Source organism: Dermacentor albipictus, chromosome 1, assembly GCF_038994185.2.
Source record: "Dermacentor albipictus isolate Rhodes 1998 colony chromosome 1, USDA_Dalb.pri_finalv2, whole genome shotgun sequence".
NCBI lineage: Eukaryota > Metazoa > Arthropoda > Arachnida > Ixodida > Ixodidae > Dermacentor > Dermacentor albipictus.
In genome coordinates, this window is record NC_091821.1 from 241,623,353 (window position 1) to 241,647,250 (window position 23,898).

General features: G+C 44.2%; 1 protein-coding gene and 1 non-coding gene across 10 annotated transcripts in view; both read left to right on the forward strand.

Annotated features, from left to right (window-relative positions):
* Positions 1-4,601: 4,601 nt before the first annotated feature.
* Positions 4,602-23,898, forward strand: part of LOC135901599 (ADP-ribosylhydrolase ARH3-like) — a 92,773-nt gene continuing 73,476 nt past the window's right edge. Inside the window, exons 1-5 of one of the 9 annotated variants that reach the window (XM_070531130.1) lie at positions 5,040-5,280; positions 6,966-7,033; positions 14,920-14,984; positions 19,155-19,205; positions 22,740-22,853. In XM_070531130.1, the coding sequence (XP_070387231.1) occupies positions 5,208-5,280; positions 6,966-7,033; positions 14,920-14,984; positions 19,155-19,205; positions 22,740-22,853 (371 nt within the window). In that variant the 5' untranslated portion in view covers positions 5,040-5,207. Of the gene's footprint in view, positions 4,758-5,038; positions 5,281-5,639; positions 5,730-6,965; positions 7,034-7,439; positions 7,464-14,919; positions 14,985-19,154; positions 19,206-22,739; positions 22,854-23,898 lie in introns of those variants that run through there. The other 8 variants (XM_070531131.1, XM_065431432.1, XM_065431435.1 and 5 more) reach the window with 8 other exon arrangements.
* On the forward strand, positions 14,008-14,080 carry TRNAT-CGU (transfer RNA threonine (anticodon CGU)). Its single transcript has one exon. It is a non-coding gene; the product is annotated as a tRNA-Thr (tRNA).

The following is a 23,898-nucleotide window of genomic DNA, read 5'->3' on the forward strand; positions in this document are numbered from 1 at the left end:
CCTTGCTATTAACATGAGCCTCGCTATTTGAGGCTCGAGCTGGTTGCCTAAGGACAAAAAATCACCGCCCCTTCCAATCCGTGAAAATGGTCGAACAGCGTAATACGTTAGCATTACTTTAGTTACACCGAGTGTTACACCATGTAAGTCAAACTTCGCAAGCAGTTTTTATTGTAAATGTTTTGTTTCACCATTCTTTCACCTCATTTTCGCTTTTATGTGCTTCGCGTGGTGAGCATACTTTGGGAGTACTTTTTTTTTTGCGGTTCTCCCAGTGTTCTTTTTTTTCTTGGGGGGGGGGGCAAGAAAAAAAAGCATGGGGGTATGAAGTTTCTGTCTGTGTTCTTCCGTGATTTTTTTTTTTTTTCGCGTGCAAGTTGCTCCGCCTCTTTTTTGCACGCCAGCAATGAGAGCAAGGTTTGCCGTGAAATAAAAACCATCTTATTGTTTTTTTTTATTCATTTTGCGCGTAATGTTGTATTTCCTTGGTCTTGCGTTGTCTCTTCTACCGCTTGATCTTGAGTTGTCATCTCTTGTGTCTGCGCTGCTTGGTGTGCCTCCTTCGCTTGCAGTGCTTTGTCTGGAGACGTTGAATCTTGCATTGCTTGCTCTTGAGTTGACGGCGTTTACATTTCACAATCCGAGCCTTGTGCTTCAAAATTAAATCTGTCCGACACGTAAGACAATGAATGACTCATACCCCCGTAAACTCAGCCACCCCACTACGACGACAGAAGAGAAGTGAAATTCTGCGCTGGAATGACGAGCGGCAACGGAGGCAGCTGTGGAAGGAGACGACGACGACGAACGCGGGAGCATGCAGTGGCACGAGCGCGTTCGTGCGGTATAGCGCCGAGGGGCGCCCACGAGCCAGGTGTGGAAGAACACGACGACGCTCGAGCCATTGCTGATGATGATAGTTTTAGCGAACTCCACTAACGACAGCACAAGGTCCGCATAAACAGTCGCTGTAAAATTCGCAATTATTCGCAATTAGATAAGGCATATGTATGCTGCAGAAAAGATACGGAGACCACTGAGCACATCTAATGGAATGCGAAGGGACTCACCCAGCGAGACCATGTAGTACGCAGCGTACACCTTCAAGAACCGCTTGCATTTAAAGTGGATGGAAGCTCAAACCTGTCAGGGGTCGATATAAGCAAGAGACGCTTAGGTGGAAAAAAGGCAGGGAAGAGATTGATACGACCGGATCATGTACCAGCATAGGCAGCGATACAAGGTAGATAGATAAGTTTCGAGGGGAAAAAGTGATTAAGAAGATGCATACAAAATAATAGGATTGTGATGTTATTGGGTGCCGGATCACTCCAGGAAAAGGGAGAAGCAGCACGCGGAAGCACAAACACACATCAGACTTGTATTGACGCACATAACACAGAAAACGGCACACACACGTGACAGTTCCCAAAATACCTCATAGATGACATGCAGCTATATCTATGTATCGGTGGCTTATAATCGGCCTACAGTTCAGGCGGAAGAGCGTGTCACCGTGCCGGAGACCTCGTGTAACCGATGTCGGCCAGCGGGGTCGGACAGCCGTGTCGGACGGCCGGGTCAGACAGCCGGGTCAGACGGCCGGGTCGGATAGTCGCGTCGGACGGCCGGGTCGGACAACCGGGTCGGACAGCCTGGTCGGACCGCGAGGCGGTCCGACCCGGCTGTCACAACAGTCGCAACAGTCGATATACGGGAGCCTCCGCGTGCCCGGTTTCCCTCTGGCGGGGTTTGCGCTCGGGAGCCCACGGCCGCAGTCACCGGGTCGCGTCCACAGCTGGCGGGGTAGCCCTGTGGCCGCTCACCCGAACGCTCGATCGCCCCGGTTCAGGGCCGCCAGCCCTCGTGGGCCAGTTGCCCAGTGGAAGAGCGGGCGAGGTAACTTCTCAGCGGGCGACAGCGTTGACTTGGGTGTGGCGTAGTGGCACGGGCGGCGATAGCTCCTATGGGCCAGACGCCCAGCGAGGAAGCTGTTTTCCATCCAACGCCGAACCTCGCGCACTGCTCACGCCACGGGGCCACGGGCCACACTCTCGCGCCACGCTTTTTGAGGCGCCACTGCCGGCGCTCCCAAATTGGTGTCGATGATGAAGATGGTCCTCTTCGCCACCGCACGGCGCACTGTCTCCATATCTTTATGCTTCCACTCCCGCGTACCGTATATTATCACAAGGATGAAAGGCATGTATAGCACACCTGATTAATCAAGCAGGCTAGGTGAATATTTCTGACCACCCAGTTTCAATGGGGATGCCAATAGATGATCATCATCATCAAGCAGACACTCTCAATTTGCCTAGAGTATGGGCTCGTCACGCGGTCCCTCGGTAGTGTCCGCAAGCGACGTTCCTTCCTCGTCCTCTCCCATACCGGAACCAAGGTAACCAAGGCAACCGAGGGACTGCCGTCGGGACCGCGTAACGAGCCCCAACTTAACCGGAGAGAACAATCTTTAGCAGCACATGCTGCGGTTTCGCGTCAGCGAATTCATTGCCCATTTTGAGCCATATGTCGAGCTCTTGACATGACTATAAGCACGGGCGTACATGGCAGGACGTAAAGCGCATGGTCTTGCACAGATGTTGGTTGAACACAGCAGGCTAAAGCAAACGTTGGTACAGGCGCGCGTCTGTTATCGTTTTAAATGTCATCCGATTTTTATTGACTCGGAAAGCGCCAGCATATTTCAGTTGCACACTCGAACTGCCGTAGCACCTCCTGGCCAGCGCAGGTCTCCCATCTTCAGTTTAAACCGAAAACAGTGGACCCTATTTATGGCCTGCATATTTTAATAGCGTTGCAGCTAACCTACGCGTAAAAGAAATTAACATGACACGACCTTCTAAGTATAGGTAACAGCAGGATTAGAGACCCCAAATCCTCAGAAAAAAAAGAAGAGTTATCGGTATTCCATCTAGAACAGGTCTCAGAAGTAAAAGCGACGTTCCCACATTAGCAGCGAAACGATTAGCCTTACATCGGCTATTTTACAAGTACCAGGAATCTATTCACGTCTTCACAGACGGTTCTGTAATCAAAGAAAGTGCGACTGCAGCCTATGTTATACCATCAGGTAGAGCACACTTATCGACTAGGACGCACGTCGTCACCAACAACGGTGGAATTAGTGGCAATTTTCCAAGTCATTTACATTATCAAAACATGAGGCACCAAAAAAGTGGGTAATTCGTACGGAGTTCTTATTGGCTTTAGCATGTATTGAAAATATTGATGACAGCCAACCACACGCACGAGTAACATGCGCAGTACTGAACAGTTTAACTCGGGCTGCTAAAATTAAGAAAACATGAAGCGATACTACAGTGGGTCCCGGGACATGCTGGTATAGCAGGCAACGAATTAGCGGACTCGTTGGCGAAATAAGCCCATAAAGATGCAGAAATTCAACTCCCTCCTTTATCACCAATGGAAACGCAACGTATATTGAGAGTACTAAAGAAGGGCTTGTGTATGTCTACCTGGTTATATCGCACTGAATAGCCACACGATGTAACTACAACTTGCTTCCATTATTTGTAATTACTAGCGCTTGTATATTACATGTTATACTCTACACTGTGTACACTGTGTATTCTCATCTGTTTACATGCTCATCATAGACCTCTGTGAGGCACTCATTGACTTTTGTCCATGTATCAGCTTGAAATTTTACATAGTTGCAAGAAATAAATGCAAATTCAAATAATTTTTCGGGCCCCCATGGTTCACCACGTGTGATTGATAAATAGGTCTGTCTGTTAAAAATAAGTATAACTGACAGACTAACTGACGACGCATTTCCAGGCTCTTTCACTTATTGTAACATACATATTAATATATATATATATGGAGAGAGAGAGAGAGAGAGAGAGAGGTTAGTTCGTTCTAGACGACGCCATGCTAGATGGGCCAGTGATCTACATACGGCGCAAATTTAGATGGATATTCGGCATACAACTTCGATTCCCCATTTCCATGCTTCTTAAACGTTTGCGTTAACTCTCGATTCGAGTTGCCCGCTTTTTCAGCTCACGAGATAAAAAATAAGTAAAAAATGAATAAATTGACAATTTCGGAGGCCCGGATGACAGTCATAGGTGGTCATAGTGGCGTATTAGTGGCATTAATAGGCGCCGTCGAAACTATCCGGGCTGTCGGCACGGTTGTCGGCTATTCACAAGGGGTTATTCGCCTGGCACGCTTACACATTACGGTGGCAACAGTAGCAGGCGTGCCAAGCGCTCACCTGTTGGTTTTACTAGTATGGTAACTCTATGGTTTTACTGGTTTTACCGCTAAGCGTCTCCCACGTTTCGTGTGAGGGCGCTGGTATCACTGTAACCACGATAACATTTTCACCACAAGTACGCGGCGCGTAACTTGACACTCCAACCACCGTGCCGATTTGAGCATGAGACCGAAGTTGAGGAATTCTTGGAGCCTCACCATGCCTGCGAGTAACGGCTCATATATTTCTGCTTTCATGAATCCCTGCGCCTATCTCGAGACAACACACTACGGAGCGACAGGTGTCAAAACCAAAACTGCGTTGCTCAACGCAGCGCCGCTTCGCGGCTATCCCCTTTCAATTGTTGAAGTGTATGCAGTGTGCATGATGCGTACACTATACACTATAGGTATTCTCTGATACGGCGAGCACGCGCGTACCCGATAGGCGCTACAGTTTGAAGCGGTCTTGTTGTTGCTGGGTGTTGCCGTGTGTCATTCAGCTGAAGGTAAGCTTAGACGGTTCTTATCGGTCCGATATAGTCACTACTAAGCTGTGTGTATACTGTACCGGCGCCTAGATGTGTACACGCATGCAAGCCGAGTAATCGAGCCGTGTTTTAATTTCTTTCGTTGAAAAGTGAAATAAAGTGACATTTATTTTGTCTTAAATCTGTTACTATGATAAAGACATCTTAACTTTACACAATGCGCATTGGGAGCGTGCAGTACTCCTTCGTCCTTTTGTTCTGTTTATGTGTTCGATTTCATTGTTCCATTTTGACTCCGCTGCGCTGCAGCAAATTCAGCGCGGCGGACTCGCGTTGCGTTTGTTTTTTACGATCTGAAGTCTCAGATAAAATTATCATTGCGATATCTGCGTCAAAGCATGCCGATTACAGCTCATGTTATAAATTTTGCGAGTATCAAGAACGTAAAAACTTTGACGCATATGAAGCATGGTCGTGCGAAAACGAAACTTTAGTCCTAGGCCATTCCTCAATGCCTTCAGCCATCCTGCGCCAAGGACTGGTACAGTATTCTTCAAAGCTAGATAAGATATGCAAAGCTGTCATGCTATTTCTATTGCGCGAAGCTTGTTACGCCATTGGCGGGCATTATAATTAATTCAGTAAATGTGGCGTGTCACGGATTTTTGGTTTTATACACCAGTCACAAGAGACATTTTGGGTAACCCGATCGGGATGGAAATTCTCGATCGCGATTGGCCCCTCCTCGAGAATTTCCGATCGGATTGGGTGCAGTCAGGATCGAAAGTTCTCCATGTGACCGGAATATTAATTTTTCTACCGGTTTTGATGATAATAATCCAGATGATTAAAATTAATCCGGTTTTAAAAGTGCTGTCATTGGCGCACGAATGCTTAAATCGCGAATCGTACATTTATCAAGTGCTCTTCATACTTTGGTTTCCTGCTAAAGGTTACTAGAGTGGTTTTCTCGTGCGTAAAATTGTACGAGTAAGTATTCTGAAGAAGCGCATGCAAACTGTACCCGATTTAGGTGCAGCTTCATTGAAAATGTAGTTTGACGTAGGCGAGACTTACATTTGCATAGTACAGAAATCAGGCTTAGGGGTCATTCCACGCCAACTAGCTGATCTAAACTTTGCGCTCGACCATCTTCAATTTCCTAAAAAAAAAAAAAAACAAGAACAGGGCTTATTGCGTTCCTATGACAAACATTAACCTAGCTTGTTTTTGGTTAACAATTTTTTTTTTTGGCGTCGTGGCCGCCATCCTAAGTTTGCAAACGGTAGCAAAACCTAGCCTAACGAAAAATTTTCAAAATAAACATTTTTACACATGGCTATGAAAGATTTTTCATAAATGTAAGAGACATTGCTCTTTCATACGCAATAAATTGAACTAAATTTGTTTTACTTTTGTTTAAATATAAAACACAGATGAAGGTACAAAAAGGTGGAATTTTGAAAATTTTATGAAATTTTGTGTTCTCACAGTAGTCATTCCAATTGTTTCTCTAACTTGTCCAGAATGTGAAGAAGCCGATAAAAATGTTTCAGAGATAAAAAAAAAATGCGTGTGAGTGAAAAATTCCAAATTTAGAGAAAATTTGCTTTTTGAGGCATATTCAGCTGTGAATTGCATAGTGAGGTGCTTCAAGTATAAATATGGAAGATACTTAGTTATATAGTACCATTCAATGGCATTTATTTTTGAAAGTTTAGTCGCAACAATTTTTCTTTTAAGCGAGAAAATAATTCTGAAAGTTGACTCCTTGCGTTCAATCAACCCCAGCGTTGCCTTGTGCTTGCTCTTCACTGCAGCACACTTTGCCTCCTGCTGCAAATATACACAGAACCAGCGCTCCACTGCTTGAATACAATTGTGCCTAGGCTTGAGAGGCTGCCAGCTTTGGCAGTACCGATACCTGTTGAAGGGCCTGGATACAAAAACTAAAGATGAAGTGGCAGCCTAGCAGGAGGAGGATCGGGATACCTTGCACTGTAACTGGAGATGCGGACCAAAACTGCTGTAGACACACTGCTCATCCAAATGCAGCTGCCCCTTTTGGTCTCAGCTCCAGTAGAGTGGCTTGTGTTCCTCAACATAAACAGTACAGAGCTGCCCTTCGGCCAAGGTTGGCACTTTACTGGCGGAGTAGTCAGTGTTAAAACCACTCCCTCTGTGAGAAGGCGCTGTGTAGCGAAACAGAGTTGGTTTCTGCTACAGCAATGCCCATGGTGGAAACAAGCGAAGGCTTACGAGCTTGCCATTCTACGTCTCCGTCTGCTGGAGAGGTCAGTGCCAAGATTTTCCATGCATTGCACATTTTTAGCTTGTCTCCATTTATCTATATTGCCAATTTACAACAGGTGAGCAGATAAAGTAGAAGATTCATTCACAAGCTTTGACTTTCGTGCCAAAAAACTGTGTTCGTGCTGCATTTGCATCTTTCTGCTCTATTTTGCTGCCTCGGAAAGAAAAGCAAACGGCGAGAGTATGCTGCTTGCGTCTCATGGATGCTATATGCACTGCCATATTTGTCATTCAGTGCATGTTAGTTTGATGCATTTGGGTGTCGTTTCAAACTGTGTTTTACCTTAAAAATCTTTCGCAAGTTGTGAGCTTCCTCTTTGTTTGCTTGTGTATACCAAAAGATGGCCACAAAACAACAGAAACAAGGAAGCGGAGAACCATAAATGTGGAAGACCTGTCTGAAACGAATCGGTGCGTCTTGATCCTGCAGGTTAAGCAGACTTATATCGCAACGGTATGTGCCCATCACTATCACGTGTACGTTAAAAAGTACACCACATTTATGGCTTTGAAATTTTGCTGCAATCCTGTCTACAAGCATATCAACATATGCGGGGGCACTGGCGTGATTACAGCGGACCTCGCCGACTGCCTACCTTCCTTGGGGCTCATACCGGAAGAGTGGCTTTGCCAGAATTGCAGCCGGCAGTGCTATAGCACGCAGGAAATCGGAACTACTCAGCCGATAGTGCAAGACAGTGATGCCCAATCTGACCACTGCAGTGACCCTTAAGTTATAGGGGTCAATATCAATGATGCGCTTACAGTCATGGGGGAGAGCCCCCTGAACAGAAAACGAGGACAGAAGGCTCAGGAGTTGCACACAAAAAAGAAAGCCAGTAAGCTTCAGAAAAGCACAGAAAAAAGTGTGTATTCATATGTTGGCCGCGACCAGACATCGACATCTGCAGCTGCATTTAGGGATGAGTTTATCATAAGCGATTATATGTCTCTAATGCACGATATTAAACAAAAGTATGTCCATGAAAAAGAATGAGCGAAGGGGATCCCAACTTTAACGTGGAGGTCGAAGTCATGGCCCCATGAAAAAATTTTGCATTTTTTTGGAGCCTCCAAGTGCCAAGTACAGGAAGCAATCAAAATACGATAAGAGAATGGAGTACTTGGCATGCCATCGAGTAAGCTGCTCCGGGACGCGTGTTTCTATTTACGCCCAAGCCCAGTGCTCGACCGCTGCGCCACTATGCGCCGCTCGCGTGTACCATGTTTCTAGGTACTTTTTCCCCGAAGCATCACAGCGAGCGCCCTAGATCCTTGTAGGTACTTTGTGGGACTATGGAGGTGTTATGCCTGTGCGCACAAACTGCTCACCCAGCTGTCGCTAAGAGAAAATAGGTTTTTCAAAACAAGCCGCGTAGGCTGTTTCGAAATAAGAATTACATGCGGAAACTGACGTAACACTGGACGAAATTTTTCAGTTTTGATAAAGGGATTAAGGAATGTGATAAGAAGTTGGTCGTGGTGTGCGAGGTGCTTCGATCTACAAAAGCTGGGATAATCATGGGGCATCGTGAGTTTGTCGCACCACGAGCCACATCATCGCTGCGCTCAAGCTTCCTTTCCTTCTTGACATCACTATCTCTCTTTCAACAGAAACAATACCAAGGCACTGGCGCCATACACGGCGCATATTAAACATCCAGGAACAAGAAAAAAAATCATGCAGAAACTCCTCTGGGAGTTAGACTATGCGTAAGCATTGTGCCACTTGCTCATCTTCGCGCAGCCTGGTGTCATTACCAATGTTATGTAACTTGATTAGGCCATTACTAACGACAGCTCAATGGCGACACAAACTGGTGCCGATGGCGGCGCAAGGAAATTGATGACGCAGGCGAAGTACTGCAGGTGGAGGCCCGAGGTGCGCTGATGACAGCTACAATCATTGTATAAGCCGTTATCACACTTCAGAGCCTTATTCATCCTTGTGAAACCATTGGAGACTTAGCCTGTCTGCTATTCCGGCAAACGGGGGTGGTTTGGGCGGCTTGCCGGATGGGCGGGGGCAACATGAGTGGCCTGAACGGTGCAGCCGCCTTGGTGGCGTAGAGCTCAACCAGGCAAACACAGAGCTGAAATTGCAGTAAGCTACTATATTCTGCTTTGCCGCTGGTGCACATTTTCGGCAGTGGCATAGTTGTCCACACAATTATGCCACTGTCAAAAATTTACACCAGCAGCTAAGCAGAATATAGTAATTGGCTCCATGTTTGTGTGGTTGAGCTTTGCATCAACAGCTGGCGCCACCAGCTGGTGCCACCAATATGGCCGCTCACGTTTAAGTGCCCGTTCACCTGGCAAACCGCCTGTGCTTGCCGGAATACTGGACGCGCCAAAATTCTCTAATATTGAACCATGAACGTACTCGGGCGGCGGCTTCTTATGGCAATGCCGCGTGGGCCGCAGCTTGAAAGCAATCTGCGATGCCCACAGAACAATGCCAACAGCTCATAGCTTTGTGCTCTGTGTTCTTGCCGCTTACATAGTCTTGAAGAAACGCGCGCCCACTTAACTTCAAAGTGATCTGTAAAAGTTGCAGAATGAGGCGTTAACTGAGAGCCCCACCAGCACTGCGTTTTCGCTGTTTCGTTGCCGTTGAAGCGGAAGGCAGCGTAAAGGCAAATTCATTCGCTACTGCGGGCGCAATCTCGAAAGCGGTCGTCTTATTACGGGACGGACAAAGGGATGGCTTTCTCTTTGAGTAAGCATACAAATGCTTAAGCATTCAGAATTAAAATTTACCTACACCACCTAAACTCTGCGAATGCAGGCTGGCCCGAAGACACCGTGCGGGATGCAAAACCAAATACATAAAAAATCTAGGGCGTGTGCCATGGTGCTTCGACGAAAATGTACCTAGAAATGTACGTGCAGGCGGCGCAGCGATCGAGCGCTGGGCTTGGGAGCAAATAGGAACACGCTTCCGGGATGCACTGCACCTTGAAATCGGAGAAGAAACTATGCAGGTACAGCAGTGGATAAGTGGTGTAGGGTGTTGGCTAGAGACAATTATATTAAATCTAGAAGACTTCTGTGATAAATTCCTGGAGATACTCAAGCACCTAAAAAGTCTTCACTTTGTGAGCAATCAACAAGCAAAATACTTGTGAGAGTTGAAAGCAAACATTAAAAAGTAGGAGGCAATCACACTCATGGACTCTGCAGAGAACTACAGTTTTATCGTTCAAGACGCCCCTGCAATCATACCACTGGGTAAATAGGCCGCGTTGCATCCATTCGTCGTATACTTACGTTCATGAGAGAACAGTGCAGACATTTGAGTGAAGTCGGTTGTTGCGATTTCAGACTGCCTAGAGCACAACACAGTTGCTGTCTGGTCATTTCAGAAAGAAGTGCTGAAGTTGAAAAATGATCTACCAGAAGTTAAAAAAAATTAATTGCTTTTCCGATGGTGCGGCTTCTCAGTACAAGAATAAAAAGAACCTCATGAACCTCTGCTACCATGAAAACGATTTCAAGTTTTTAGTAGAATGGAATTTTTTTGCCACCTCACACGGCAAGAGTGTGTGCAATGGCGTGGTGGAACTGTGAAGCGCTTGACAGCAAGAGCAAGTAGCCAGAGGCCACGTAGAGATCAACTATTGACCCCCTGTGAGCTGTTTACATGGGCGGAGAAAACTATCAAGCATGTCATAGCACTATGGGTGCCCCAAGAAATTATTCAGGAAAATGAAGCTGACCTCACTGGCCGGTTTGCAGGAGCGCTACCATTGAAAGAAATCCACAGGTTTCATCACATCAAGCATTTATCCCTCTCAGCGGTGCATGCGAGACTTACGTCATACTCAGCAACCTAAGAATTTAAATTGACAAAATGTGAATGAACACGCCAGCGAAGTTTTCAAAAGCAAAATATAAAGCGCTTCCACTTGGAGCACAATGCAGTGTTTCTTTTGTCTCCTTGACGTCAGCTCTAGCATGCACTGCAGTGGAGAGCAAGCACAGAGCAATGCTGGTGTTTAATGCAAGGACTCGACTTGCAGAATTATTTTCTCTTAAGATAAAAATTGTTCTGATTAAACTTTCAGAAATAAATGCCATTTAATGGTACTGTGCAACTTACTATTCTTCATATTTTTACTAGGACCGTCTCACTATGCAATTGACGGCTGAATATGCCTCAAAGAGCAAATTTTCTCGTGTTTGAAATTTCTTTTCTCATACAAATTATGTTTTTTGATCTCTGAAACATTCTTTTTGGCTTCTTCACCTTCTGGACAACTTAGAGAAATAGTTGGAATTGTTACTGCGAGAACATGAAATCTTGTAGGAAATTTTAAATTTCCACATTTTTTGTACCTTTAACAAAATTTGTTGCTGAGCTAGTTGGTTCATGACCTTAAAAAGAAAGGTTAAGGCGCTAAGCAGACGAGGACGAAGTGAAACACAAACGACACATACGGGCGCCAACCTCCAACTGTTTATTTACCAGAACCCACGCAGATTTATACTAGAAACCAAAGGGAAAGTAATCACAGTAGAGATAGGCAGGGGTGATACGAATTAACACTGCTCGTAGGCCAGTGATCTGTACTGAATTATCATGGCAGGTACATATGAGCATGCATACATTACAGCTGTAATCCGAGCATCCAACCAAATGTGGCAGCTGCATGTTTTAACCTTAGCGGCAATTACAGGCTATCATTTATGAGTGACATTTCATTGTCACTTAATGCCAGCGACGGCATGCTAACGCACTTATTTCGTGCTCATTTTATGAGGAAAGCCTCGATTATCTCTCTTTCAGTGCAGTTTTTTGCTTTCCTTAGAAAGGTAGTTTTGTCGAGGAGTGTCAAACAACCACAGCGCTTGCAGTGGTCTGCCAAGTGGCTGCCGATGTTGATGTTGACTGCCAACCGGTGCTCTCTTGCTCAATCATTGAAGCATTGTCTCGTTTGTCCAACATACACCTTGCCACACTCTAGGGGAATATTGTAAATGACATCGCTAACACAATCTGTGTAGCGTGTGACGTGCTTCTTGGAGCATCTAGCCGGTAGCTTATTTGCCATCAAAGGGCAAATTTTTGCCAGTTTGCATGGGGACAGCTTGTATTGTGGGTACAGAATTACGTGCGTCAGTATTACAGAAACGCCTATGTACGCACAGAATTATGTGCGTGTCAATTTTTTCTTTTGACTTCCGCACTTTTTCGCCATGTTTTATCTTCTGCAAGAGGCTTTTCGCACATACCTGTATTAATGGAGGGAGGAAATCAAGCATCTTCCAATCAGCTAATCTTATTACTAAAACCTGTAGCATGATTGAGCTCGCATGGCTTCATTAATGCCAAATTGAGGCATGCGTTAGCTAAATGTTAGCTATAAGGTTATAAGCTTTAACATCAGCTAAAAGTAGGTAAATAAACAGCTGGAACTTGGCGCCCGTATGTGTTGTTTGTATTTCACTTCGTCCCCATCTGCTTAGCGCCGTAACCTTCCTTTCTGTACCTTCTTCCATGTTTTATATTTAAACAAAAGTAAGACAAATTTTGTTCAATTTAATGCGTATGAAAGAGCAATGTCTTTTATATTTATGAGAAATCTTTGATAGTCATGCGCAAAAATGTTTGTTTTGTACAAATTCTTTTGTTAGACTAGGTTTTGCGACCGCTTGCAAATTTAAGATGGCGGCCATGGTGCAAAACATTTTTTTTTCAACAAAACCAAGCTGGGTAAATGTTTGTCACAGTAATGCAATAAGCCATGATTCTTTTTTTAAAAAAAAATCGAAGATGGCTTAGCTCAAAGTCTGGATCAGTAGGCGTGGAATGACCCTTAGCTGTCTTATGCTGCAAGGCAAACTTACGAAAAAAAAAGGTTGGGGGGGAGGGGGGGAGGTGGTATGTTGAGGCAAGATTGCTGAAAGGATGCATGTTGCAAGCATCCCCACCAAAATTATCTTCATTGCTCTGTCAAGGACCTTCATTCTTGTGCTCAATTGAGATCTATAACAGTATTATGAAACTTGTATGAGTTTATATTTACGGTTTGCAGCATGCACATTAAGACAAAATCAACACACTGAATTAACATAATTTATAAAACCTGTGTTATAGCTTGCCTCATTATCACCAAAAGATTCTTGCCTGCATTCTTGAATGAGAAAAAAAGGAAACCGAGGGATCCGATTTTTATTAATCATAAGAAGCCTGCAAAGGCTCTAAGGACAACATAGGGGAAATTACATGTACTTACTAATTTAGTTAAAGAAGTAGTAAATTATTGGAAATGAAAGTGCATGAAGAAACAACTGGCCGCAGGTGGGATATGAACCCACGTCTTTGCATTACGCGTGCGATGCTCTTACCAGGTGAGCTATCGTGGTGCCATTTTCCCACCCACTTTTTGCGGTATTTATGTTCTACTACTAAAACTAACCCTAGGAGTGTTAGCCAGTACCACCACTCGCAAACCTTGGCAGTGGATGTGGAACATCCTTTTTTTCCCACAGGCATCACGAGTATGTGATCTATTTGAGTAACGGCGACTGGTCAGTAAACCTGCACATGCTACCTGAAGGCATCAATGTTGCCGGATTTGGGACCATTGTAATGTAATGAACGAAAAGAAAGGGAACTGAGGGGCCCGATTCTTATTAATCATAAGAAACCGACAAACAGACACCAAGGACAACATAGGGGAAATTACATGTAGTTATTAAGTTACATTACATTACGAGGGTCCCAAGTGTGATAACATTATGCTTGCAGGTAGCATGTGTGGGTTTATTGACCCACACATGCTACCCAAATAGATCACCCAAATAGATCATGCACTCGTGAGCCTGTGGCAGAAAGGATGTTGCACATGCGCCGCCAAGGTTTGTGAGTGGTTGTGCTGGCTAATCCGCCCAGGGTCAGTTCTAGCAGTAAAACATAAATACACCAGAAAGTGAGTGGGAAAACGGCGCCGCAGTAGCTTAATTGGTAAGAGCATTGCACGCGTAATGCGAAGACGTGGGTTCGTATCCCACCTGCGGCCAGTTGTTTCTTCATGCACTTTCATTTCTATTAATTTATCACTTCTTTAACTCAATTAGTAAGTACATGTAATTTCCTCTGTTGACCAAAGTGTCTCTTTTTGTTGGCCTGCATTCTTGTATTTTGCGGGAACCTAATTATACATGTATAAATTATTGAATAATCTATACCTGCACTTGTGTGCTGCAAATTTAATAAAGCAGCTGGTCAATAATAAATGTATACTTCTGCATTTCAATTATCTCGAGCTTTCTTATGTTGTTCATGTTCACGAGTTTTGTTCATTTATCACATAGCTTTCCTTTGATGGAAGTAGCATGTTTGGTAGCACAAGCCTTCTGATATTTTCACCTGTGGTATGCTCAATTTAATGGGTAGTTTAAGGAGTCAATGCCTTGAGTTGCTTAGAACAAATGCACTATCCTATAAAATGTTACTGCCTGCCAAACTTGTTTGATGCAATTATTTTGTTTTGCTCTGAACCATGCTGAACTGGTAACCAGACCAGCTTGGAATGGTTCCTGTGTTTTGTTCTGTACCATTCTGAGCTGTAGCTGAACCACTTGACATTCACCTCCAAAATGGTGGCACAAATTTTGGTTTAGGTTCAGCTACAATTTGGCAAAAGTAAGTTGTGCCGATTACAGTTCAAATTAGGTGGTTCAATACCTTAGCACTCATGCTGTTAGTTTTAATTATTGTTATTATTTTCTTGCATACAAGCAAAATCAGTGCACCTCATAACAAGGCAAGGCCCTCTGCCTGCCACTACGTGTGGTTTTTTTTTACATGCAATATTTCTCATGTTATGTTCTATCCTTTTCCACATGGGACCACAAGACATACCAAATGAAAAAAAATCCAGTGATGTCGTCGAACTGGGAAGGAAATACAGGCAGAGGCAGGTCAGTACAAAGAATAATATATTTGGTTTGTGCTGGAAAAGTGATATGATGAATTTTTGGTGTCTGAAAAATATTGGCTGAACTTCAAGGCAATGCCAGTGGAAGGGCCAAAAACAGCTCGTCTACTAAAATCTGGATTTTTCCGCTTCAACCGCTATTGTGCACGATGTTTTGCAAAAATGCTAGGTCATGTTTTTGGTTTAACACTGCAGCCTAATATATGCTTCTATGCTATACTAAATTACAAGTCAAGTATGCACCAGAGGCTCTTCCCAAAACCAGTGTGCTTGCCATTTCTTCTAACTAGTTCTTCCACATTTAATATTCCAAAAATAGTTCCCTTTTAGCTATTGGCCTTGAGCTCCACCACTGGAAAAGCTGGTGCCACCGTCGGCATGACGTGCTATATTAGGGATCACGTGGACATAGCGGCCATGTGGGCTGCTTCGGGAGCGCCGAAGCGAGCTGAAAATGACAGTTTAAATTGCCTCCTACGCTGCGGTCCTCATTTAGTGGCGAGATTTTCCCGCTTCGAGTGTCTCCTTTACAACGCTTGAAAGCACTGCAATAGGTAGTGGCTGCCTTTGAAGGCGCGCAACATGGTAGGCTACTGCTCGGTGCCGCAGCGCTGGACGTATGCAACGGAGCTTGGTGTCAGCCTTATTCACACGTAGCGGCAGGACAAGAAGCTGTGTGAAGCTTGGCTCGCAAAACATAAAACCGGCAAACAGTCATCGGCTACAGCTCGGGTATGCAGCAAGCACAGACGCGGGGGAGATTTCTGCTATGGCGCCGGGTCTGTGATGTTCGGAAAACACGCACTGAGACGCTCGCCCGAGTCCGTTGCCCGACTGATGTCATGACGGTTTGGTCTATGAACTTGACGATGCTATAAATACTGGCAAGTTCACTGGAGTGGAAAGGTAGCGGTAAGAAGCATACTAAAAAAAAAGCATGGCATATGGTCATGTTTGTGTTATGAATTAATGCACTGGATTACAAAAAAGAAGCAGCGGGAAATCGCACGCTGAGAACACTGATAAACATAGTGTGACGCAACTCGAGAAATAATATTGAAACGTCCAGGAATTAAGAAGAAAAAAAAAGATTGAATCGTCGCGACGGCACATCACGGTCCACGTAGGCGTCGAAAGTCTCTTATATGAAATTATTTTTGAACAGCTCTGATAGCGCCCACGCAACAATGGTTGCTTGTGTACTGTCAAATGCTCATATTCTGCGGCCTAAAGCTCATGGCACGGTGCGAAAACGCGCACGCAGCGAAAACGAGACAGTGTGCGGACAAGCATGCAGACGCGCAGTTGGTCGCTGCGAATCTGTGCGATCGCTGCATTGAGGCTTCATTCTATTACGCTCCATTTAGCTCTGCAAACACTATAAGAACATATTTCACATAGTTTGCTCTCAGCGTTTACCTACCTTTCACGCAAGAAGCTGGTTCGAGAGACTCCATTGCGGCGACCGCGCGCAGTGGGGTTCACTGTACGTATTCGGTAAAGAGATAGCGTCTGTAAACGATTCTGTTCTTTCAGTTTACCCAAGATTATTATTTAGACAGTAAAAAACATCTCTCATTTCAAAAGTACTTACAGAAATGTCCGGGAGAGCTCGCGCGTAGTGTTTTCGGTGAGCGCTGGCAACAAAAACTATGAGGAGCGCGCCATGTGATCCCTCATACTACCCCAGCGAGGCGCTTCCGATAGATGGCGACTGCGTAACTCCTTGCCGCCAATACTAGTGCTTATGTGTTTTTGGTAATGATATAAACTGCTGATGTTGCAGCAGTTTATAATTATGTGGTTCAATAATATATTTTTCTTTCATGCATTTTGCACTTAAGGAAGACACGTGAGAGAACTAGGAGTGATGGGCAGGAAACGAAGTCATCGTATGGGCCGGCAGTTCATGGAAACAGTCCTGTGTCTTATTCTAGCCTTGCAGAGAATGAGCTGTGAGCAATCTTAGCATTTGAAAGCTAACAGGATTTATCTAATAAGATGAATTAACCCATTTCAAATTAAAGGAAGTCAACTGTAAAATCAACATTGTTATAAATAGAGGTTCAAGTGTTGCAATCACACTTCATTTTGAAACAGTTACAAATCACTTAATGAACATTGTCACACATCCTCTACCAATAGCTGCTAAGCGTGCCATCTCTATTCAAAGTTTGACGCCCTTATGTCACTTTTTCACTGTTAATGATGAATCGTCATCGAGGGCTTTCTATTACAAAACATGCAGCTTGCAAAGGGTGTATGGTGTTTTGAGAAAAGATAAGCAAATACAACTCAAAAGAAACCAGCTGTGATACAAGCCATGGCTTTAAAAAGGGAGGCAGTAAATAGTTATTTTAGAAACCCTGACGCTGCCTTAAATGTCCTTTCATAGGAGCACGGGTTATGTTTGCAAGAACCACATTGGGACTTAGTGAACCATTTTAAGAGGTTGGCAAGCCTCCGAAACAGAGATAGAGCCTTGCATGCTCACATTTCAAGCAGGGACGAAAACAAGATAGCATTAGCTCTGTCTGTCTTGACCATTTTCTCACCCTTGGACCCTGGTATAGCCCCAACAACTGTCAGCGACTGGCGGCTATGGTAAATTGTTGGGCTAGAAAACCTTTCATTGGCACATCAGATGTACATGGCCATGCAGAAGAAAACACTACTCCTCTACTACATTGGTGAAGAATGTTACAATGCCTATGCTTCACTGACAGTGTTATTCCAGCAGCACCAACATCCACACTTATCAAGCTTAAGTTGGAATCATGTCCGACCATCCAGACAAGCACATGCAAGCAAATAAATGTCTACACGACCATTCCACAGAAGTTGACCATCTGTACGTTATCTTCAGTTTAAACAAAAAGCAATTCAGCAGGATGTTGAGACCATAAACATTTTCTCTGTGCACCTCCTCTTCGTATCTAAGCACTGCTTGTTTATTGGTACTCATGCAGAAATTGTCACAAATTTTGCTTGATACGACTGCCATGAAACTCTACTTCTCACACTTCGAACTGATTTGGTTCAACTTGTTCAACTTGTTCAACTTGACTTTCGCTGTGGCTGCTGTTTGCATTTTAGCAGCCACAGCGAAAGTCAACTAATTTGTACATGAGGGAAAGAACTCAAAGCTGGTGTTGGAGTGCAAGTCAAAAAGGACCGATTCTCGGAAAAAGAGATGAAATGATTAATGTGTGGTGGGTTGTAACCCCTTGACTGATCACAATCCTGATGTCCTGCAAGGAACAACACTTACCAAATGTACAAAAAGGGAGGCAATTTTGCTGAAGTATGCAAAACTAAGAGCCAATACCATGGCACAGTATACAGTCTATTGGAGCACAGCTTATTGTAGGGAGTAAACAGGCCTTCACAGTACAATACAGGAATTCCGAAGCCGCAAGAGCAATGATGACTATTATTGACTTCAGCTTTCATTTCATTATGTGCACTGGAGCATCAGTGAACATCAGTCAGGAGACACTGAACAAGATACCCAACAAGCCATTCTTAATTGGCCCAGTGCCAGTGCTGAAAAATGCAGCTTCCCTTGCTAGGCAAATTATTTGTTGAAATCTCCTTCAAAGGTATCAAACTGCAAAACCATGCTGGTCACATGCACATTGAGTAACTGCTGTGTTACAAGTGTATCGAGTAACTGCTGTGTCTAGTCGGCTCAGTCCCTTGGTCACGTATCCGTGCACAAAATCTCGTCCTTCCGGAGCATTTCAGAAACTTGCCCAAAGTTGTTCAAAGAACTACGTAAGCTCCAAGGAATGTATGCGAAGTTGCATATAGGTGGGTCCGCCTTGCTAGTTGCACAAATGCTACAGCCAGTTCTGTTCAGTTTCTGAGAGGCAGCCATGAAGAGGTTGAATGGCTTGAAGGGCTCACTGTGATCAAGAAAGTCGTTGACCTCACCCCTCGAGTCTCCCATACTGTTTCAGTGCTCAAGCCCCACTCACCCTGATGCCATATATGCAGACCCTTTTCATGGTGATCCGATGGGTGCTGTCATGTTTGATTATGTGGTAACACATGCATTGGTTGCCTCAGCTGCATTCGTTGTCTTCGTGTTTACAATGGATGTGCATGATGTCTGGTGCACTTCAACAAATCTCTGTCTTGGATGTTGTAGGCGGTGGCTGGGTGGACGACACGAAGCATTGGCCGCAGCTTCAGAGGGCATGTAAGCGCTTTGTGAGCTCATTATGCCTTCTTGAAAATTTGTGAGCTGCGTATATGGTGCTTATACTAAAAGCGAGGCTATAAATGTATTTCCAAGCTGTCCAAACGTTTTGATTCTGAATTAGATCAGGATTATGGTGTCTATTGCTCTTAGTTTATTACTTGCCAATCATTTTGAAGCAGTGGCTTGTCATGTGTCTGACTCAGTAATGTTGGTCGCTGTGGTTGCTATCCAATTGTTTATTTTCTGCCTAATCGCTTGCGGGTGTGATCAGTTGCGGTAGATTTATTCTTGCCGCACATAATTAAAGGGAAGCTGAAGAGTCTGCCGAATTCAATAAGACGCTCATATACGGATGCGGGAACCTTATAAATAAACCATGTAGGTAAAATTTGGGTTTTTTTTTTTTTTTCAATTAGGAGCGACGTAATCGTCGGTTGAAATTGCGCTGTAGCTTCGCCCCCCTTTGAGTGAGCGAGCGGAGCGGAGACCGGAAACCGCGGTGTTGTGACGTCAACTCTGTTTCGTTCCTTCGTAGCGTCCGCGACCGTGCCTGACCGCGCTTGTTTCTGCGTGCGTGCCATCGTAATCTGCTTCGATCGACCCTGCATTCCTTTGTTGGTGCGTCTGCGTGTATGTAGAGTGGTAGTCAACGTGTGTGGTAGTCAACGTGAGTGGTAGTCAACGTGAGTGGTGGTCAACGTGAGTGGTAGTCAACAGATGAAGGTCACTACATGTACTGCATGAACCGGGAAGCTTTTCACGCGTTTAAACCGTCTTTGTAGATTGCCGACAGCTTTGGACAGTGCACAAGTGCCGACGATCGCATCCCCGCTTACGTTCCACGAGGAGGCATGCAGGAACACAACACTACAGTTGTTTGACCGGAAACGAGATCACTAGATCGCTTTGCAAAAAACATACTCACCAAAGAGCATTTCCAACATGAGGAGATCCCAAGACTTCGCTTTCGTTCGCGTAGAAAGCACTGCTCGCACCAGCATCGTTTGCTTCTTCGAGAGGCCGGCTCTTCGCAATCAGCTCGTACATGTAGGGAGTAACGCCAAACTCCTCAGAAAAACGCTGTCTCTCTAAATTTTCCATTACCGTCTCAGAAAAACAGCACCAAACTACCTGGCACCGCGCTTCATGTGTAGCGGCAGCGGTTGGTTACTAGAGTTGACGTCACGAGGCGCAAATTCGGAGGGTTGAAAACCATTATGTACAGATGTTAACTCATTTTCTCTGGAAAACCTTTCAGCTTCCCTTTAAGGCTTAGAACATAGATATTCTGTACTTTGTAATGGCTTGTAGCAAAGACGCATTATCGCTAGTCACTTGTTTACTCTTCGAAATGTTGCAAAAAGTTCAGCTTTAAACATTCATGTGCGATTAGCGTTGTCACCCACACTTCAGTGCATTGATTCCATTCACTTGTTGTTGGTACATGGGTGATAGAATTAGCGCAAGTTTGAGTGTGTGTTAGAGCAGCTGTGTGTAGATAACGTGCGAGGAACTTACGCTAGAAAACGACGCTACTCCTTTGTCGCTGTGTAATGAGCGGCACTCACACTCGTCAACATTATGGTGTTGAAGTCCTTTCTCTGAAGGTTAACAATACAATGTTGGCAAATGAGGGATTTATTTTATTTTTGAGGAAAGCTATGCATTGCGAAGGGCCAGCAACACAGGCAGTCCTTGTCTAGCAGTAAACCGTGAACTTGGCCACACAGATTCATTCTATTCTTCTATATACAAGTCACTATTCTTGCAGCTAACTACTGCACAAGTCTTCCCTCTTTTGTCCCACACTTTGCAGCATGAATGAAGCACAGTGCGTTGGCAATCGCCCAGTTGCATTTCCAAGAGCTGATCACACAGTAGCAGGGCAGAAGTGGTGATGGTTTCGTATTTGTGCGCTTTTGCATGCTTTCGCCTGAGGCAACACGCGGCGCACCATTGGTAGCGCCATCTTGTTTATGTGAAGCAAATTGCTCTGTAAGGAAGGTCTATATAGTATGTGCATGGATGTGTATAGTGTCAATCAAGCCATCACAACAGAGCAACTCACTTACCCAACATTAGACGATCTTGTCTGCCTAAGCGGTGCCATCAGTCTTTTCATTTAAACACTTTATCTAAAATGGTGGATACCACCAAGTTGTGCTGCATGAAAAGTTCAGGCACGTCATGGCATTTGCTACTCTTATTGGACTATAGCCCTGCAAAAGTCTGAACTTTGGAATCTATGCCTCAGCAATATGATCAGATAGGTCCTAGTGAACATTTGAGAAATCATCCAGCCTCTTTGATGTCATGACCTCTTTGTGTATGGCAGAACAGAGGCAGTGTACGGTGTCTGTCTGAATATAGTCCTACAATACTTTGATAGCTTCGGATGCACATTAAACCTAAACAAATGTAGCATCTTTCAATCGGATTTTGAATTTTTTGGACAGATCTTGTCAGAAAAAGACACCAGAACTGACACAGTGTAGGTCCCAGGAGTGATAGACTGATCACCACCAAGCATTGGAGGTGATAAGCCTTATGGGTATATACTGATCAGCTACTTTTGCAGGTCGATAACAGCAAACATGACACTGTGCACTGTGCTCTTTGAAACCTTACGAGGAAAAATGTCAGGTGACGAGTGACCATGTAGACCGGCGGAGACTTGGCTATCCGAGAGAGAGAGCAAATTGGCACGACCGATCTCTTAGCGCAGGATTTCTTAAATATCCTCAAACGCTGGCCCTGGCTGGCGTGTGCCAGCAGCACCTCCCTCATGTATATGCGAGCGTCTGCGTAACTCAGGTGTGACGCCAGTGCTGCTGCTGCTGCTACAAATGTTAGCTGGATGACAAGCTCAAAGAAGCCCTGACAAGCAGCTATACTCTGGCCTAATTTGAGGGTAAGGAGCCAATTCATCTCTCTATTGATGCAGGCCCAGGGAGATGGCAACAATGTTGAAGTTGTGGCCTATACAATATGTACCTTTGCCTGTGCAGGGTGAGGCTATTCTCAAATTGAATGATAAAGGAAAGCTTAGCATCTGTATAGGGAATTTACCACTTCAACATGTACTCATGTCTGTGTCTTATCTGTGCCTTACACTGATAATATATCTTTTATTAGCAACTTGTCCAATTTCTCCACTTTATCCTTGGCAAGAACAGAGAACATGTCTCAGGATCCAACTCTACACCTTCTGTATGCATCGTCAGAAAGGCACAGACAACCTATCTGCACAAACGTGCTGTGCAGTCACGTCATAATCCACTCAAGTTTACTAAATTTGTGCACATAATGCACAAGTTGCCTGATGAATATCTGTCTCAGGCAGCAGCACTAAATAAAACACCCATAGTGACACCCATAGTGTGAAACATGACAAAATGGTTGTTTGTCAGCATTAAGAAATTTTGATAATTTTAACAATACTACTGTTTGGTGAACATAAAAACTGCTGATGTTGCACTGGTAGTTTATGTCGCTAAAACTTTTTTTTTTTCATGGCTATCTATGTTTTAGGAGCACCCCTCAGGCAAACGCAAGTGATGGATTTGGGAAAGCAGAAGTTCCATGCCAGCAAACAGTACTTGAAAGCAGTCCTCTGTCTCATACTAGCCCCGTTGAAATTGAGCTGTGAGTAATTATTTTTGTTTCTTTTTTCATTCCATTTTATCATTTACCTGTCAAAGTAAGAGGAAGTAGAGACTAAAGGTAAAAAGCCTGACAGAAGTCCCAACATCCTTGCAAACGGTTTGTAGAGAACTCAAGACATATACAAAGTGATATCAGTAATAAATATGATACAGAAGCAGTTTAACGGTTTGCAAAGCATCTAATCTTGCATGGAAACACTAATTTACAGTTGCAATATGGTATAGGCAACCTGGGACAACATAAAAGTGCTAATCTAGTTAAAAAAAAAAAGAATAAGGGAAATCACTAAATATTTGAAACTGCAGATGTTGCACCAGTAATTAATTATGTTGTGAAACATTTTTGTTTTCATGACTATTTGTACTTTAAGAGAAATCCTCAGGCAACTACGAGTGATGGATTTTGGAATCCAGAAACTCCATATGGGCAAGCAGTATTTGAAAGCAGTCCTCTGTCTTGTACTAGCTTCTTAGAGAATGAACTGTGTGCAATTTTAGTAACCTTTGGAAGCTAACACGAGTTATCCAACAAGACGAATTAGTAGAAGTCAAGAAGTCAAGTGTAAAAGCAACATTGTAGGCAGATTTGTCCTTATTAGTCACGTTCAGTTTTATGGACCAGAATGAATTAAAATAATTGTCTCTCATGTCTGTTATGCTGTCAGAATGCTGTTATGTCACTTCTTCAAATCCTTTTGATTTTTACTGTGTCAGTGTATGCAGCATATACAAGGGATGGTAGCTCTTCAGCAATAATGAACATAGACAATTTTAGTGATACTAGTGTTTGGTCACCATAGACACCTGTAATGTGGTGCCCATATATGTGTGTGTGTGTGTGTGTGTGTGTGTGTGTGTGTGTGTGTGTGTGTGTGTGTGTGTGTGTGTGTGTGTGTGTGTGTGTGTGTGTGTGTGTGTGGCTGGATAATTGATTAATTTCATGGCTTTTTTTCTTGTGCTGTAGGAGGACACCTCAAAGAACTTGTAGTGATAAACAGAAACTTAGTACGGGGAGCCATTACATG